The 16,694-nt window shown below is 43.1% G+C and overlaps 1 protein-coding gene across 1 annotated transcript in view; it reads right to left on the bottom strand.

Moving 5' to 3' along the window:
- Window positions 1-419: 419 nt before the first annotated feature.
- APBB1IP (amyloid beta precursor protein binding family B member 1 interacting protein) overlaps window positions 420-16,694 on the bottom strand; it is a 788,839-nt gene continuing 772,564 nt past the window's right edge. The window contains exon 15 of the mRNA XM_085631699.1: window positions 420-1,289. Coding sequence (XP_085487825.1) covers window positions 585-1,289 — 705 coding nt within the window. The 3' untranslated portion in view covers window positions 420-584. The remainder of the gene's footprint in view (window positions 1,290-16,694) is intronic.

The following is a 16,694-nucleotide window of genomic DNA, read 5'->3' as shown; positions in this document are numbered from 1 at the left end:
ACATAATCTAAGCTTAGTAAAGATTCTCTTATGCAGCGTCCATGTAGAATGAATTGGCGGTTAAGCTAACATGGAGCTTATTCAAATGGGCCAGTAAATCAAATGTAACTCTGGACGGCAATCCTTTTTTGTATGTGGGAGGAAAGTGTTGTATTGCAACACAAGTCGGGCAGGTGGCCATAAACACGCCATTCCAGGCGGCAAAGTGCCGGATAACACACCAGATCCTGAACTTATAAAATCTTCTTTTTTGCTACTTATTTAAAACAAAAATTTACAAATGAATATATTTTTAAAAAGTTGGAGGGTACTGATTGTGGTGACTATATACAGTGTTTTTCTCTTTTTCATTCCAACCTCCGGAAAATGAAACTGCAGGAGCGGAGGGTACAATAGTGTTACTGTAGGGACAACTAGGATAATGCGGCAGTACTTTTATCAACATGTTAAGTTTAAAGTAAGGTATCACTGAGCTGATGAGGACCCACAATGTTCTTTCACTTTGAATGAGGTTGACAAAGACTACCACTCTACAGTTTCACATGGTGCCTAATGTGAAGCACTGTATACAGTAGTAGCATTCCTCAAGATATATTAGCCCTCTTCTTCTGTAAAGCTTTCATTAAGTCGGACATAAAATCAGGCTCTCCTGCTCCACCTCCACCTGGAGCTCGCCCCGCAGGCCTTGATTCGCCAGGTGTGAGTCCAGTATTCCCTTGCCTCTTTGGGGGAGCTGGCAGAGGTTTTTTTATTGACGGCTGAGTACGGTTAGAGAGCATGGCGGAAGGTGGAGGAGGGGCATTTCCGCTCCCAGAGATCTTAAATGGAGGAGGAGGGGGTGCTGGAGGTGCCCCGGAGGTGAAGGCAGGTGGTGGTAAGGGAACTCCCGTAAAGTTCGGGGGAGGAGGATGCGGCGGTGGGGGAAATCCACCCTGACATGTTAGGGAAGGTGGAGGAGGCGGTAGAAAATCAGGTGGAGGGTCATAAAAATCAGATGGAGGAGGTGGCAAATCATGCTCAAATAATGGAGGGGGTGGCAGAGCACTTGGTGCTGGTGGCAGTAGAGGAGGAGGAGGTGGGAATGCAACAGTTTCAGATGAAATCCCAGAGCTAAAAGTTTTAGGTTTCACTGGTACTGGTGGAGTAGAAGGAGCCTGATAAAATGAGGACCTTCGTATGGGGGTTGGAGGAGGTGCTTTCGATGATGGTGCGCCTGTGGTCTTCATTCTTGGCAGAGTGTTTGCTGTCTTGGTTGCACTGTCTTGGTTCATGTCTATTTGCTTTGATTCCTTTAAGAAAAAGAGGAAAGAAAAATATTGGTATGATTGAAATTATTATACAGTGCCCACATTAAAATTAGTTATAGTATTACTCCAGTGCTATCAATGCTTCACATTCACCAGGGCTTTCAGATGCTGGAAGTGTAATGTTCCTTCATTGTCACAGAGGTTGTTATTAAGCAAGCCACTTTCAATTTGTAAATGCACAGATGGGCAAAAAAACTAAAGGCATATACATTTTAAGTGTGTTCAAAATGGCCATCTGTCTAGCTCAAAATGTGAGCGTTCTTACCTTGTTTGCTGTTTTTCTTCCTAATGTTACATGTTAGCATATTTCTAATGGATTCTTCTACCTGCAGATTCCACACCTCAAACATCTACATGAGGCGCCAGGCTGGATCTTGAAAATTTGCAATAGCTCTCTTATGCCAACAGGTGGTGCCATGGCTCCAAATTGAATCTGACACTTCATGGATAAGGCTTCAGGGAGCTATATATGACGCCACCCAGTGCTCTACTGCCAAATCCCTTTGAAGCAGCTCTGATGTGCTCTCCTCTGATGTATCCTAAGTACTTGCAGTATTATAGGTTCTGTGTTTTAGCTACTCAAGCATCTCTTGGTGTCTTGCCATTCTGGTATCTTCACCCTGATGAGCCTGGGCCATCCTATGACCTGTGTGGTTTGGGAATTTGTTATAGCCTCAGGTAGATCACCAGTGTAATCTCCTATTGACCATGCATGGCAGAGAGGGAGACATAGGTCCAAGTCTCTTCCAGGAATCCAGCACCCAAGGTATTTTCCCAGATTTGCCCTCTTTGTACTCATTAGAGCTCTTAATTCAACTCAGTTCACACAGTGTCTATCTGACATAGTTATTGACCCCTGAGGGGGTCTGTTCCCTGACTCTGATCCCAATATCGTCTTCATGATTGGTTCCTGTCCGGTAGGGCAGAGGCCCAGTGTGGTGTTTGGCTCTGCTTCAGAACCATAGCCAGTGTTGCCTGATCTGCTCCTTGCTTTTCCAGCACCTAGTGAAGACCCTGACAAGTGGTGGCATCCAGCCAGACCGACCTTGCTGACTCAGCTTTTGCTCCCGTGACTACCTCTGGTGCACCTTTGAGCCCTATGGAGAACCTGGACTGGTCATATGCCCCTCTGCCAGCGATCTCAAATCTAATAATGGTACACTCCAGGCAAATGGTTGGCTTCATTATGACCTAAATTTATAACAAAGTGTGGCTGCATCCCCACGGATGTGTGGTATGTCTCCAGGGCACTGGTATTCTGTTCTCTTAATGAGGTTAATTTGTTAGGTCCCAAATTATAAATCAAATGCAAATTGTCACTGAGGGTAATTTATTTCCATTCTTAGTCTTGTTATATAACAAGCATGAATTCATTAAAAGTTGGTAGTATAAAAACTACATATCCCAACATGCATTTACAAAGCACTTTGCTGGTCCCAATGCATTTCGGCCATCGTGGCCTTCATCTGGGGACGATCTAAAAAAAATAATAGAACTATCGCTCAACATACTGGGAAGGAGAACCTTTATACAGGATACTACTGACTTCTTGAACAAAATTAATGAGGTTACTGTAACCAAAGATGAGAACATATTGATGTGTACTATTGACGTCAAATCTTGATACACCTCAATACCACACCAATTGGGAATTGAGGCAATAGAACACTCTCTGCTACATACCGGTTATGATGAAGAATTAAAAATATTCTTGATGGAGCTGTTACAATTCACCCTCATGCACAGGTATTTTAAATGGAAAAATTATTGGTTCCTACAAAAGACTGTAACATCTATGGGCAATTGCGGCGCACCATCGTATGCAAATGTTTTTATGAATCAATTCGAGGAAGAACATATCCTGTCAACACCAATATGAAAAAACCACACAAAACTATTTCTAAGGTTCATTGATGACATTTTCATTCTTTGGAATGGTTCAGCCATGGAGCTTGACAATGAAATTAGCAGACTGAACCAAATTGATGGACGAATACAATTTACCCATGAGGTGAAGGAAGAATCTATAACATACCTAGACGTTAGGATCACCAAAAAAGATACAGGCTTTGAAACCGACTTGTTCAGAAAAGAAACTGACAGAAATAATACACTGCACTATGGAAGCTTCCACCAACCCTCATTAAAACAACATCTGCCTTTTTCACAATTAACGAGAGTGAAGAGGATTGTTTCGGACCCTGGGACAAGAAACAAACTGACAGGAGAGATGCTACAACGATTTAGAACACAGGCGTATCCAGATTCTATATTGAAACAAGCAGAAAACCGTTGCCAATCCATATCTAGGGAAGAGTCACTGACCTTCAAATTTAAATCCACACAGGGACATATAACAGTGGTGTCTAAATTTTCAATAATGAGTGGCACATATAAAAAGATTTTCAAAAAACATTGGCCAATACTTAAACTGGAACTTGATTTTAACCACAAGTTTGATCAAAAGCCTGTTTTCGCATACACCCGAGGGAAAAATCTAGGAGTAAATATTAAACAACCCAAAGGTCAGACCTCATCAAGGGCACATAAAAGAACAGTTCCCTGTTGGAATTGCAATAACTGCCAGAATGTTATTACAGGTTCAAACATATCACACCCCATGAAAAGACAAAACATAAAATTAAAAGTAGATGCTACATGCGACACAACTAACGTTGTTTACCTATTGAAATGTCCTTGCGGAAAGGTTTATGTTGGTCAAACAGAAAGAAAACTAAAAACCTGAGTAAACGAACACAAAAGTAACATAAGAACAAAACAACCCAAGTCTACAGTAGCAAACTATTTCATTGAGGTAATCCATAACATTAGGCAACTAACATTTTGTGCACTGGAAACCATTGAGAAGTGCGAAGGTAGAGACAATCATATCTACCTTTTGCAACCTGAGAACTACTGGATACGGCTGTTGAACTCACTTAAACCCAATAGGTTAAATGACCGAATGGAATTTTAATGTTATCTGTAAATTATGACCGTTATGCATTACTGATTCTGTAGTCTCTGATTCATCATGTCCTTCTTTATGCTTTTATTTAAATAGGTTTACACTTTCCTTCTTACTAACACACACCCATTTTATCTAACAGGTTCCATACATAGCACTCGTGAATTATTCACAAGTCTGCTTTCAATATCCACAGTGAATAAGACGGAACAAGAGTATCATAGTCCACTTTTGATACCAATAGTAAATAGGACGGAGTACGAGTTTTGTCCCTCATTGATTTCAGTCACCCTTAACGCTTGGGTGGATACGCACGTAAGTTAAAAGCTAACTACCGGAAGAGCGCTTGGCGCGTCTTAACCTGCGAGAAACCGCCACACGAACACACTGGTAAGAGTAGCGAACTGCACCATCAGTCTGTTTGAATAATCACAACTACGATAACAACACGCTCACATCACCAAAAGAATGTTTCTTTTTAGTCATTGCAGTTAGCGTAAAAGATTTCCATCAAGGTTTTGTTTCCTTCTTTTAATCTTTGAGCCTAGTGTAATGAGCATGTGTTTTCATAACAGCTTCAAACACTTTCTGATTACGCATGTACCGAAGTTGGTTTTCAATAAGTGAAGCATACTTGAATATCCGCACGTCTTATAAGCTAACACTGACAGTTATTGTTTTGTAAGAGAATGTTTTCTTTCGTAATATGTTTATTTTGTAACATGTGACTTTGAGAAGTGGTTTCCTTCCCAGTATATTGAGCGATGGTTCTATTATTATTTTTAGATCGTCCCCAGATGAAGGCCACGATGGCCGAAATGCATTGGGACCAGCGAAGTGCTTTGTAAATGCATGTTGTTATATGTAGTTTTTATACTACCAACTTTAAATGAATTCATGCTTGTGATATACCAAGACTAAGAATGGAAATAAATTACCCTCAGTGACAATTTGCATTTGATTTATAATTTGGGACCTAACAAATTAACCTCATTAAGAGGACAGAATACCAGTGCCCTGGAGACATACCCCACATCCGTGGGGATGCAGCCATACTTCGTTTAATTCACTCGAGTTCAGTAAGTGACATCCGGGAGGAACAGGACACTTGATTCAACAGAGAATAACATTTGGTTGTGCACAAACTTATAGCCCATATAACAGTTCCCAGTCTAAATTTATAACAGCCCACTGCCGAACACCTGATCAAAACGTTTTGCCATTGGTGCCAATGACTGCAGGACCCTCACCTGGGTTTCCAGTTGTCAGATGTTCTGTTGGTTGACCAGCCACTTCAGCTGGTAGTGGCATGTGCTTCCTTGCACCTCTCTGTCTGGACCCCAGAGTCCCAGACCCTCAGCTCATCCTTTGGGGCCTTTACATGCTCCAAGATTACATCGAAGAAGGTGTGCAATGATGTGGTTGATATCAGGAAAGCGTTTTGTTCCTCCTCTTCTTTGGAGTTTTGGAAAGGGTTCTATAATGCCAGCAGTAGGGAGTCTGAGGTGATCTTGAATGAGCCCTGATCTTCCATCTAAGGGTACTTCCACTTTGTGCGATACTCCACAAGGTTGAAGTGATTTTGCATTTTCCTCTATCGTCTGACAGAAATTGTCTAATTTACTGATGGAATTCTTCCAGTCTGGTCCTTCCTCATCTGAGCCCTTGCTGCCCTTTCATAAAGCATTGATGGAATCCACTACGTTTATTTGGAAAGGGCTGACCCCCGCTCTGGCTGTTGGTGGTTAAGTTGCACAACATTATTTACTGGCTCCTGCTGACCCTCATTTTTTGTCTTATAATCAATCAATCATGATTTATAGAGCGCAGTTGCTTCACCCATGAGGGTCTCGAGGCATTATCGGATGATACTGCTAGTTCTCACTGTTGGTTGAATATCCAAGTTTTGAGGTCCTTCCTGAACTGCTGGAAAATGGTGAGGCTCCCAGGCAGTTGTTTTGGGGTCTCTATTGCTAATCTGTAGCCTTCTTGGTGCCAAACAAGGTTTGGTCATATCGTGTTGAGGAGGTGCCTGAGTCGAGTCTGAGCCATGGTGCCACAAGTCTGTGTGAGAGAGCTAATGCAAAATTTCTGCATACAGCGTGGGGCCAGGAGGAGAGTCATCAGGTGAGGAATCTGCAGGTAGGCATAACATCCACAGAATGATCGTACCAAAGGCAAGTCCTTTTCTCATCTAGGGATGGTATTTGCCTAAACTTGTAGTAGTACAGTTTTACAAATGTTCATTGATATATTTAAAACATTGTTGGAAACTTGAACTGCCTGTCGATTTTGGTCAAATGGGATCTCGCCAGAAATTAAGAAATCCTCTACGGACCAGAAGTCATATAGATTTTCACCAATAGTGAGGAATTGAGCGCACGTATGAAAACTTGTGACGCTAGTCTAAGTACTCATGTACTTGAGAAAGCACATGTCGGCTAATAACACCAATACTCACATATCCTGAGTCAGGTTATAACTATTAGTGCATCAATAATAATAAAAGACATAACAAATCAGAAAAGACAAGAATATTTTGCTTGAAATACCTAGATAAGTGTTAGAATACTTCTCTTATAAGAACAATGTTCAACTATACTTAACAGTATTACATCCATATTCTGAGATGTGTTACTGTCTATTGACACGTGAACGTTGTAGAGGGGTGGAATTTGGAGAGTGGCAAACATAAAAAAGGAGGGTATTTTTGTGAACGCCACTTCTAGTTTGATGTTAGTGTTTAAATGTGACTGTCAATTAGTTATTTAGATGTGCAACTCATTGTTTGAGGTTTTAGGTGTCATAATAATAGCTTTTTTGAATAGTACTTCATACCTCAGTTTTTCTTTCTCAAAGATCTGTAAATAAAACAGTTTCTATTAGCCAATGCACTGGTACTCAGTTCATTGCTTCACAAGGGAGTAAGCTTATTTGGTCCCCGGGATTCTAGTTCATGATCTGCAGTTTACAGCAAATGTCAGTGGTGAGCATGTAGCTCATTGAGTCATCTTTGCCAAGTGCATTAATCTCTGTGCTTTCTGATGCTGAACCCGCTTTTATTGTCCAAAGGACCACGTGCACTTTACCCCTTCTAAACAGAGGTAAAGTGCATGCGCTCTTCCCTTTATACATGGTAAAATTGGCACATTTAATTTACATATAAGTCCCTAGTATATGATACTACAGGTACCTAGGGCCCGTAAATTAAATGCTACTAGTAAGCTGCAGCACTTATTATGCCACCCACTAACGTAGCACTGTAAAACATGCCTCAGGCCAGCGATAGCAGCCTGTGTGTGCAATTTTAAAACTGCAATTTCGACCTGGCAAAGTAAATCTTTTGCCAGGCATAAACCTTAGTTTTTAATACTTGTAACTAAGCCCTACAGTAGGCCCTAAAGGCTCATAGGGCAGGATGCATGGTATTTAAAAAGGAGGACACCTGTACTTAAGATTTACATGTCCTGGGTCTATGCACCCATAGTGAAAACAAGCATTTGCAATGCAATAGGTCTCGCATTATAAAAGTTTGAGCTATTGGCATTGCTAATAATAATGCAACACCAGTAGCGCAAACATTCAGTAATGCGAGACCTATTGCATTGCAAAAGTTTTTTTTTGTTGCTTTTTTATATAGCGCGACTTGACCCAAAGGATGTTATTATGTGGCACAGAGTGGTATTATGCGGAGTGTATTTATGTTGCATTAAGTAGAGAGTAATTATGTGACATTGAATTATGTAGTATTGAGTGGTATGTGGAGTGCATGTATGTTGCATTGAATACAGTAATTATGTGACGTGTAATTATGTGGTTCTGAGTGGTATTATGTTGAGTGTATTTATGTTGCATTGAGTAGAGTGTAATTATGTGGTGTGTAATTCTGTGGTACTGAGTGGTATTTTGTGGCGTGTATTTATATTGCATTGAGTAGAGTGTAATTATGTGGCTTGTAATTGTGTGGCACTGAGTGATTTCGGGGTGTATTTATGTTGCATTGAGTAGAGTGTAAATATGTGGTATGTAATTATGTGGCACTGAGTGGTATTATGTGGAGTGTATGTTGGAGAGCGAGAGGGTTAGAAAGAGTGAAAGAGAGAGAAAGAGAGAGGGGGAGAGAGAGAGAGAGAAAGAGAGAGGGAGAGAGATAGAAACAGGGGGGAGAGAGAGAGAGGAGAGATAAAGAGAGAGCGGGAGGGGAGAGAGAGACAGAGAAAGAGAAATAGAGAGGAGAGAGTGAAAGAGTGAAAGAGAGAGAGAGCAAGAGAGGGTGGGAGAGACTGAGAAAGAGAGAGAGAGAGAAAGAGGAGAGAGAGGGGGAGGAGAGAAAGAGAAAGAAAGAGGGAGGGAGAGAGAGAGAGAAAGAGAGAGGAGGGAGAAAGGGAAAGAGTGAGAACGAGAGAGAGGGAGAGTAGAGAGAGGGGGAGGGGTATTGGGGTGATTCCCACTTCCGAAATGAATAAAGTAAGGCCCTGAGAAATGTGGGGCAGAGGGGTCATTATGTCACAATCCTCACCTCACACTGTGTTTCAGGTCTCTTGTGCTGTGACATTTAGAGGCAGAGGATGTGGCGCTGCGGTCAGAGCTGCAGTTAAAAATGTTATGCTACAACTCCTGCTTTGTAAAATTAGGATAAGAGCAAACTTGGCACCTCGCTGCTGTCCGAAGTATCATCGTTTTGAGTTTAACAAGGGTCAGAAAGTACTTGAGACAAGAGCAGCTGTTTAAATACAGGCAAACATCGATGAGCTACAGCTCCTAACAGCCTTCCAGCAGCGTTTGAGCGCTATGTACCTGGGATCAGACTGGTCGCTCTCGTCTGGCCCAAAGTAACCGACTGCAAACGGAGTGAAATGTTGACATTAATATGATGCCATCCTTCTGATAGATACGTATCCACCTTTAGAGGCACACAGGGCTTGTGACCTGCTGAGTGGTGCTCAGACCACACGCTGCACCTTAAACAAAGACTGCTGCAGCAGGGACGCCCCCTTCTAAGGCGGTGCCAGTGATTGCACAGGACATCCTTGGATCACAATATTTGGTAGCCCTTTTGTGGTCAGGGTAGATATGCATTGTATTGTTTGTCTGTCCGTTAATCCAGCGGATGGCACATGGTTCTGTGCTCCGAATAAATGTTGTCTGTGCTGGTGCCATCTCATGCCGCCTCTTATCAAAGGAACCTGCTGCTGGGACCTTCTGGCCTGGAATAAAGAGCGCGACTGCGTGTATTAATACCAGAGCTTGACCAATGGCCACCGAGAGTCAGTAAGGAAAGAACTTCAGCCAGTGACAACCATTCTCTGGAAGCCCATAGAAAATGATATTTGATACAAGTGCAAGGAGAAAGCCTCAGACCCAATGTGAGCAGGCTGGTACATGAAGGACAGACGCGTTATATGATGATGCAGAGTTCTGAATGAATGTTATTTAGTGGCCAATGCCACACATCGGCTGGTATCTACAACAAGCAGAGAGCAAACAGTGGCACCCCGAAAAACACTCCTGTCCTGCAGATCCAGCAGAATGCTTGAGAAGCATGCAACACCAACATCAAAACCGGGTGACTGCTCACAAGCAAAGCTTTCCAGTGGGAAAGGCACACAAAATAAGCACTGAACGCTCTGCAGTTACTGCCCATGTCACTGACATCAGTTTGTGTCAGAAGTTTTTCACTACACGTGCACCCCAAAAATAATACTTATTACCGAACATTCTTAGTTTGTCCAGGACATTAAGAACACCCAGAACTGGATGCCTGGAAGAGAGGGAAATAAATGGGGGAGAGAGAGAGGTAGATAGAAAGAAAATCAGGGACAGAAATTAGGAAATCCAGATAAGGGGGGGGGGAGATAACGATAGAGACAGACAGAGAGAGCAAGAAAAAAATTAAAGATAGGAAGAAAAAAAAGTCACGGGACAAAAATAGACAGAGATACAGAGAGAGGGAGAGAGAAGACAGACAGGAAGTGGCAGAGAAAGAAAGGTGGAGAGACAAGAAGAGAGCGAGAGAGTGACAGATGGCTAGAGAAAGATGAGAGAAAGTTAGGGAGAGAACGGGAGGCAGACAAAGAGAGAAAGCAAAACAAAGACAGAGCCAGGCAGGGAGAAAGAGACAGGGAGAGGCAGACTAAGAGCTAAGAAGAGAGCGCTACAGAGAGAACCAAAGAAAATACTGAGAAAGAAAAAAAACATTGTGAAACAAGCAGGAAGTGGGATGAGGGAGGGGGTGGCAAATGTGTGCACTTTCGCGGGCGCTTTGATGTTCTCAGTGGCCGCGCGGCTCACTGAGAACATCAAAGCGCCCGCGAAATGTACAAGCAGGCTACCAAATGGTGCGCACGCCCGGCGCACATGCACTGTAGTTGGGGGCCTGGAAAGCACTCGTTTGCACTTCCAAATCCCCGTTTTCTATAGCTCTCGCCAGAGCAGCGCTAAAGCGCTGGCTCAGGCGAGACCTAAAAAGGGATTGTTGTCATGATGCGAGGGCGTTCCATCGGAATGCAACATCCCCCCCACCCCAAACAACTCCAATAATAAACCGCTAATTTCACTGCTGGTCAGCTACATGGACGCCTCCATCAGATTAAGTCTGAAAATTACACGGGATAGGAGGAAACATACAGGGTTTGCAGAGATTAGTAAATAATTCAAATGATACACAACCAGATTTACCAAGAAATACAAAGATCTATTCATTAAACACCGGAATTAGCTCAGGTGTATATATGTGAATATATATATATATATATTTTAACCCTAAGGGTAGTGAATTCACGGACCAGCAAAGCGTGTGAAATGAAGAACAGAGATCCAATCAATATTGTCTGTGCAAGACACGAGGAAGAATAAATGCAGGGCAAAGCTAGAGGCTGCCTGTCCAGCACCACACTGTAGGTTTCAATTTCCTACTATGAAAGTCTAGGGTGATTTGAAGGTTGTGGATGGCAGTTTCAGGTCGGCTTTCTTGAAGTTAGAGATATATCAGAGTTCTGCATCGGCTCTTTGTGGAAAAAGAAACCATTCAAAAAGCAAGCAGAGAGGCGCAAATACCTAAAGGATGACCCCTCCCCCACCTAATCCCTTGAGCCCCAGAACATCCCCTGCGGCTCGCATACGATCCTGATTGTGTTTGATGTATAGATGCTGCGCTCGGTGGCTTTTGGGGCGCAGTCAAAAGCGATTCTATGCTTGGTCGCGGCCCAAAGCAGGGGAACAAAAACCGCAAACGTTTACAATATTCCCAATATGAAAGGCCTTAGGTCAGTCAGAAAGAAGGAACAAGGATGTATGCAATTTCGTAACAGCTTTGAGAGGTGTCTGGAAGTTAGCTGACAAAGTTATCTTTTAAAATAGCGCCGTCTGCGCACCCTCTGGTATGGGGCGCATGGGTGATGTACGGATGGACTTGGGGGGCTAGCTGTGGGGCTCCTTATATGAGCCCGATGGATTATGTGTGCCCATGATGTCTACTGTTATTGGCTATAAGTATATGGATATGTAATGCTAATGCCATCTTGTGTGTCTTTTGTTCCCACACCCAAAATAAAGCTGTGGGAAAAATAGCGCCGTCTTTAGATAGTGACATTCCAGCCGCTTCCTTTCATACATTCAAGGTATGTATCTGCTTGTGCCTCTAATGGGGAGATCCATCGGTAAAGCTGCACAGTGGTTAATACTTACTTTAAGCAGCACATCACATTATTATTATCGCCATTTTCTCTCTTTAACGTCGTTGTAGGAGACTCTAGTTTTAAGAGCCCCGTTTTGACTCAGACTTCACGAATCCTGGCACGTCATCCAGTCCTCAGAGTAACACTGCCTAACCGGTGTAATCTCCAGAATAACAAACCTCCAGCGTCGAGCTGGGTATGAAAACGCAGACTCTGGTGCCCAAAGAGGTTATCGCCAGGGCACAAGACCTAAATAAACAAGTAGGTGCGAACGTTAAAGTGAAAATAATTCATTTCGCGGGCGCTTTGATGTTCACAGTGGCCGGGCGGCTCACTGGGAACATCAAAGCGCCCGCGAAATGTACACACAGGCTGCCAAATGGTGCGCGCGACCGGCGCACATGCACTGTAGTTGGGGGCCTGAAAAGCACTGTTTGCACTTCCAGATCCACGTTTTCTATAGCTCTCGCCAGAGCAGCGCTAAAGCGCTGGCTCAGACGAGACCTAAACAGCTAAAGTCGCTAGGTCTCGCCTTGGCAGCGCTCGCGCTGTCTCTTCGAGACATGCTGTATTCAGGATATGGGCATTCAACACGCCCAGCACTTCTGGTTAGTTAGTTGCCTTGCCTTTCTAAATTCCTTTACTGTGGTTGGTCAATAATATCCACCTGTCTCGCCTTTGTGTGCTTGGTTCCCTCCCAGCAGACATCACCAATTGTTTTTTTTTGGTTGGCCATTTCTGGCCATCTGTTGCCTCCTCACTCGCACCGCGTCCCTCCCTCCCATCATTGCTGCCGTCACTTAATCTCCCCAGTGCCCCACCTCCCATCGTCGCAGCTTGTTTGTTGGGTTTCTGCGCCAGAAAAATGCCTGAACTTCGGCAGCACATTAATCGTGTGTGTAAGATGGTTTTGTGCGATGAGCTGAACAAACACAGGTACTCGTGTGCTAGTGTAGGATCTGGAGCAGAGAAGCTCTATTCAGTGGCTTGGAAGTGATGCTGAAATTAACTAATTGTAGAGTGCTGGTTAAGGCTGCAAGGTAATTAATGAACCATAGGAGCTAATGAGGTCTGCGCTGTGCTGGTTGCCTTAGTCATGCTGCTGCTTGTTTTCACTTTTGCACGTTTGACTCGCCATTGAAAACGGATTCATGTTTCTTTGCCCTTAGTTACTTTGTGCACTAGTGCACGTTCTGTGTATACATGACCATGTTCGCCAGAAAGGCACAGTTTTGCATGTGATGCAAATGTGGGAGCATCCACAGTAAAAACGTTATAAAAATAGATTATGGAAATAAATACCAGCATACTAGCATAATAGCGGTGTGCGTCAGTGTTTTACTCTTATGGTAAGCATCCCGATGATTTAGAGAAAATGAGAACATTTTCTAATCGTACGAAATCTGAGTAAATAATTCCATGCGAGTGCCTTCTTTTAATGATTGCTACAATAGTACATAAATAGAAAACAAATACAGTGGCTGCTATTTATTGACTTTTGCAGCAATAACGGCACGCCGCGCTTTAGCTTTAAGCATCTAAATCTTAAGCGTGGGGTGCCACCATTGCTACAAAAGTCAATAAATAACAAAACAAATCCAGGTGGACGCCACATTTCTTTTCCATTTGCAAAGCCAATAGCTCTATCACTGGTTTTTCTTAATACGTTAATTAAGTGATAACTTTAGTATGGGAGCAGATAGGAAAATACTTCTGCTCATTTTGATAGTAATTTAAAATTCTCTTCAATTATAAACTCGGATTTTAAATTACTATTTAGAAAACTGCACTCTTAGAAATTTGACAATTTTTTACTTAAACCACATATGCCTTTCTGCCAGTGTCCAGGGTCACATGACAGTGAACGTCTCTCTTGGGTGATGTATATTCCTTCCAGGCAGTTGACAAAGGACCTTGGTATGGGGAGGTGAGGGTCTTCTGACAGGATGGCTGGGGAAGAGCCGTGCCCCTGCACCAATTGCACTTTAGAGGGTAGCCTGAGGGCTGTACCCTGCCCTTTGTGACTTCAGAAGATGTCTACCCTGTCCCTGGAAAATGCAGCTCACACCCTGGGATTCCTGCACTTCGTTTCCCCAGACAGACTGGAGCCAAACCCAGGGGAAAGAAAAGATCGGACCAGAACTAGTTTTGCACTGAAAAAACAAACAGGTCTCACCTTTTTAGCTTTGCCAAGGCAGAACTACTGTCTATTCAACAAAAAGAAAAATGTTTTCTGCGAATACTGAACAGCATAAGCCCAAAAAAAAAGCATGGTAAGGAATATGCATGTATACATCATCACGGATGCACACTTACAGCGTTACAGCTGCCCGAGTGTGACGACATATATATATTTTACTTTTATATATATGCATGCATGCATTGCCATATGTCATAATGCAGCCGCCATTTTGTAAATTTACTGCTTCAAGATGGTGAATGCCTATCTTGGAGCAGTAAATTTAAAAACATAAATAAAATGTGCCAGAAATTGCCTTTTCATCAAGCAGTGCCCTGGTAGCAAATAGCAAGTGGCTGGACCCTTCTAAAAAGTAAAATAAAATGAAATGAGGAAAAGAAACAAAACAGGCCAGAAGGGGTTGCGGACAACAGAGGATCAGGGTATGGTGTAAGTGCAGCTGACAAGCGGTTGTGGAGAGGAGGATGGGGTTGAGGAGCAATGGAGGGGATGGTTAATAAAAAAAAAGCCAAGTTTGACTGGTGTTGGTGATGAAAACAATGGATGATATGGGGGATGGAGAGTAACATGGAGAGCGTGGCGGTAAGGCAAGGGCGTGAAGGTGGAAGCAGCACACTGGGGGTGGGAGAGAGCAAAATAAAAACACATGCACTTCTATGAAGTGCTTAAAGTAAAAGCGAAAAAAAATTCACTCAATATAAGCAGTGGAAGGATACAAGTAATCCATTTAAAAGTATGGTAAAGAAGCTATGCTCCAAGGGAATGACAAACAGAAAGCAAGATGAGGAAGTAAAGTTTTTGAATAAGAAGCAAATGAGATTGATTAGTAAGCCAAACAACGATAAGCAATAGGCTGACACAAAGCCCACTTTAAGAATTGGTACTGTCCACAATAGATCTTTTGACAGCAATTCTTGAGACTTAAAAATGTTGCACAGTCTACTGTCACTGTCCATTGTGATGTAGCCCTTATTATATAAATACCAATAAATATGTGGCAAACATGCGATAAACACAGTTGCAGAAAGTTGCAACTGCCCATGTTTAAACACAAGTCTACCAGTCTCTGTTGGAGCTAAGCAGGATCTGCAGACGCAGCAAAGACACCCCTTTAAAGTGCATTCTCTTTCAGCGGCGGCTCCTCCATTAGGGCAGAGGAGCGTCGCCCCACTGCTTTCTCGCAGTGCGAGAAGCAGAAACACAAAATGGTATTTTAAAGAAGGAATGCCTGGTTGGGGGCAGGCGGGTGCGCGGATCAGGAAGGAGTGGCTTGCCCAATGCTGTGGGCCCTGACTCTAGGGCCGACCAAACCAGTCATGCGCACTCTTCATTTTCTCTATGTAGGCTGCATGCAGCCTACATAGAGAAAATAGACGTCCAATAGACTTTAACCAGTGAAATACGAGGTTTGGAACTGGATTTTGATGATATGTGGACCAGGGTTGGTGGGAACAACTGGCAAAGCATCCCTGTCTTTGTATATTTGTAAAAAACACTGACTAGGATGCTATAAATTGGGGGAGGGGGGCAATTCAAGATGCTGATCCACACCTACAATGCCCTCCACAATCAAGGACCAGCATACATCAACCACTGCATGAACTTCCACCAATCCTCAAAAAACCTGCACTCCGCCTACCTCCCCCTCGCTCACACCCCCTGCATCCATCTAAGCAACAGCGGAGGTTTGTCCTTCTCCTACCTCACTGCTAGGTCCTTGAACGACCTCCCCTTACACTCCGGAGCTCATCCTCTCTTCTAGAATTCAGGAAGGTGACTCAAGCCCTGACTGTTCAATAGAACCCATCCAAAGCAGCAAGGCCCTCAGAGACTGGATACCGTCACAGGTGATTAGCTGCGCTTTATAAATCCTGATTGATTGATAACTTAAAGAATGCATTGTTGTAGTCTCTGGCAGCCTGATAAATTTAGTTAAGTACCCTTAGACACCTTTTTAGTTAGATCTCTTCATTTGAGTCCTATGGACCGCTTGAAGTAAAGGCCCCATTAGTTACCATGCACCTCCACCAGTACCCCTTCCTCACCGTAGAAATATATACCAAACATAACAAAAGAATCAAGAGTGGGCCAAGCACATTTTTAAAGTTTGGTGAAGATGGGTTAGACAGTTCAAAGTGATAAGCTGCCCTTCGGTGAAGCCTCAGTGACTGAGTTGAAAAAGTGACTGACGAAACTTCAGGAAAATGGCTGTTAAGGTTTAAACTGACTTTGCCTCTGTTATGTTATATACCATTAATTTATAACTTTTATTAGCACTCTGTATGAATTGCTTAGTATGTGGGCACTAATTAATGTTGTGTAGTGATCACGCTGGCCAGTGTTGGAGTAAAAAGATTTAATAAGGCTACATGGAGAAGAGAGAAGGTGAGCACCAACTCCCACAGCAGCTCCAGCTCAACTGAATCACAGCACAGTTGCCAGGAGCCAGAAACATTCTGAGAACATTGTAAGCAAAGCATTAACAGTACAGTAAAGCAAAGTGAACAGGTGCATAAGGTATAACATGTTGTTTGCTCAATGAG

The sequence above is a fragment of the Triturus cristatus genome, chromosome 10, assembly GCF_964204655.1.
Source record: "Triturus cristatus chromosome 10, aTriCri1.1, whole genome shotgun sequence".
NCBI lineage: Eukaryota > Metazoa > Chordata > Amphibia > Caudata > Salamandridae > Triturus > Triturus cristatus.
This window is presented reverse-complemented; position numbering and strand designations above follow the sequence as displayed.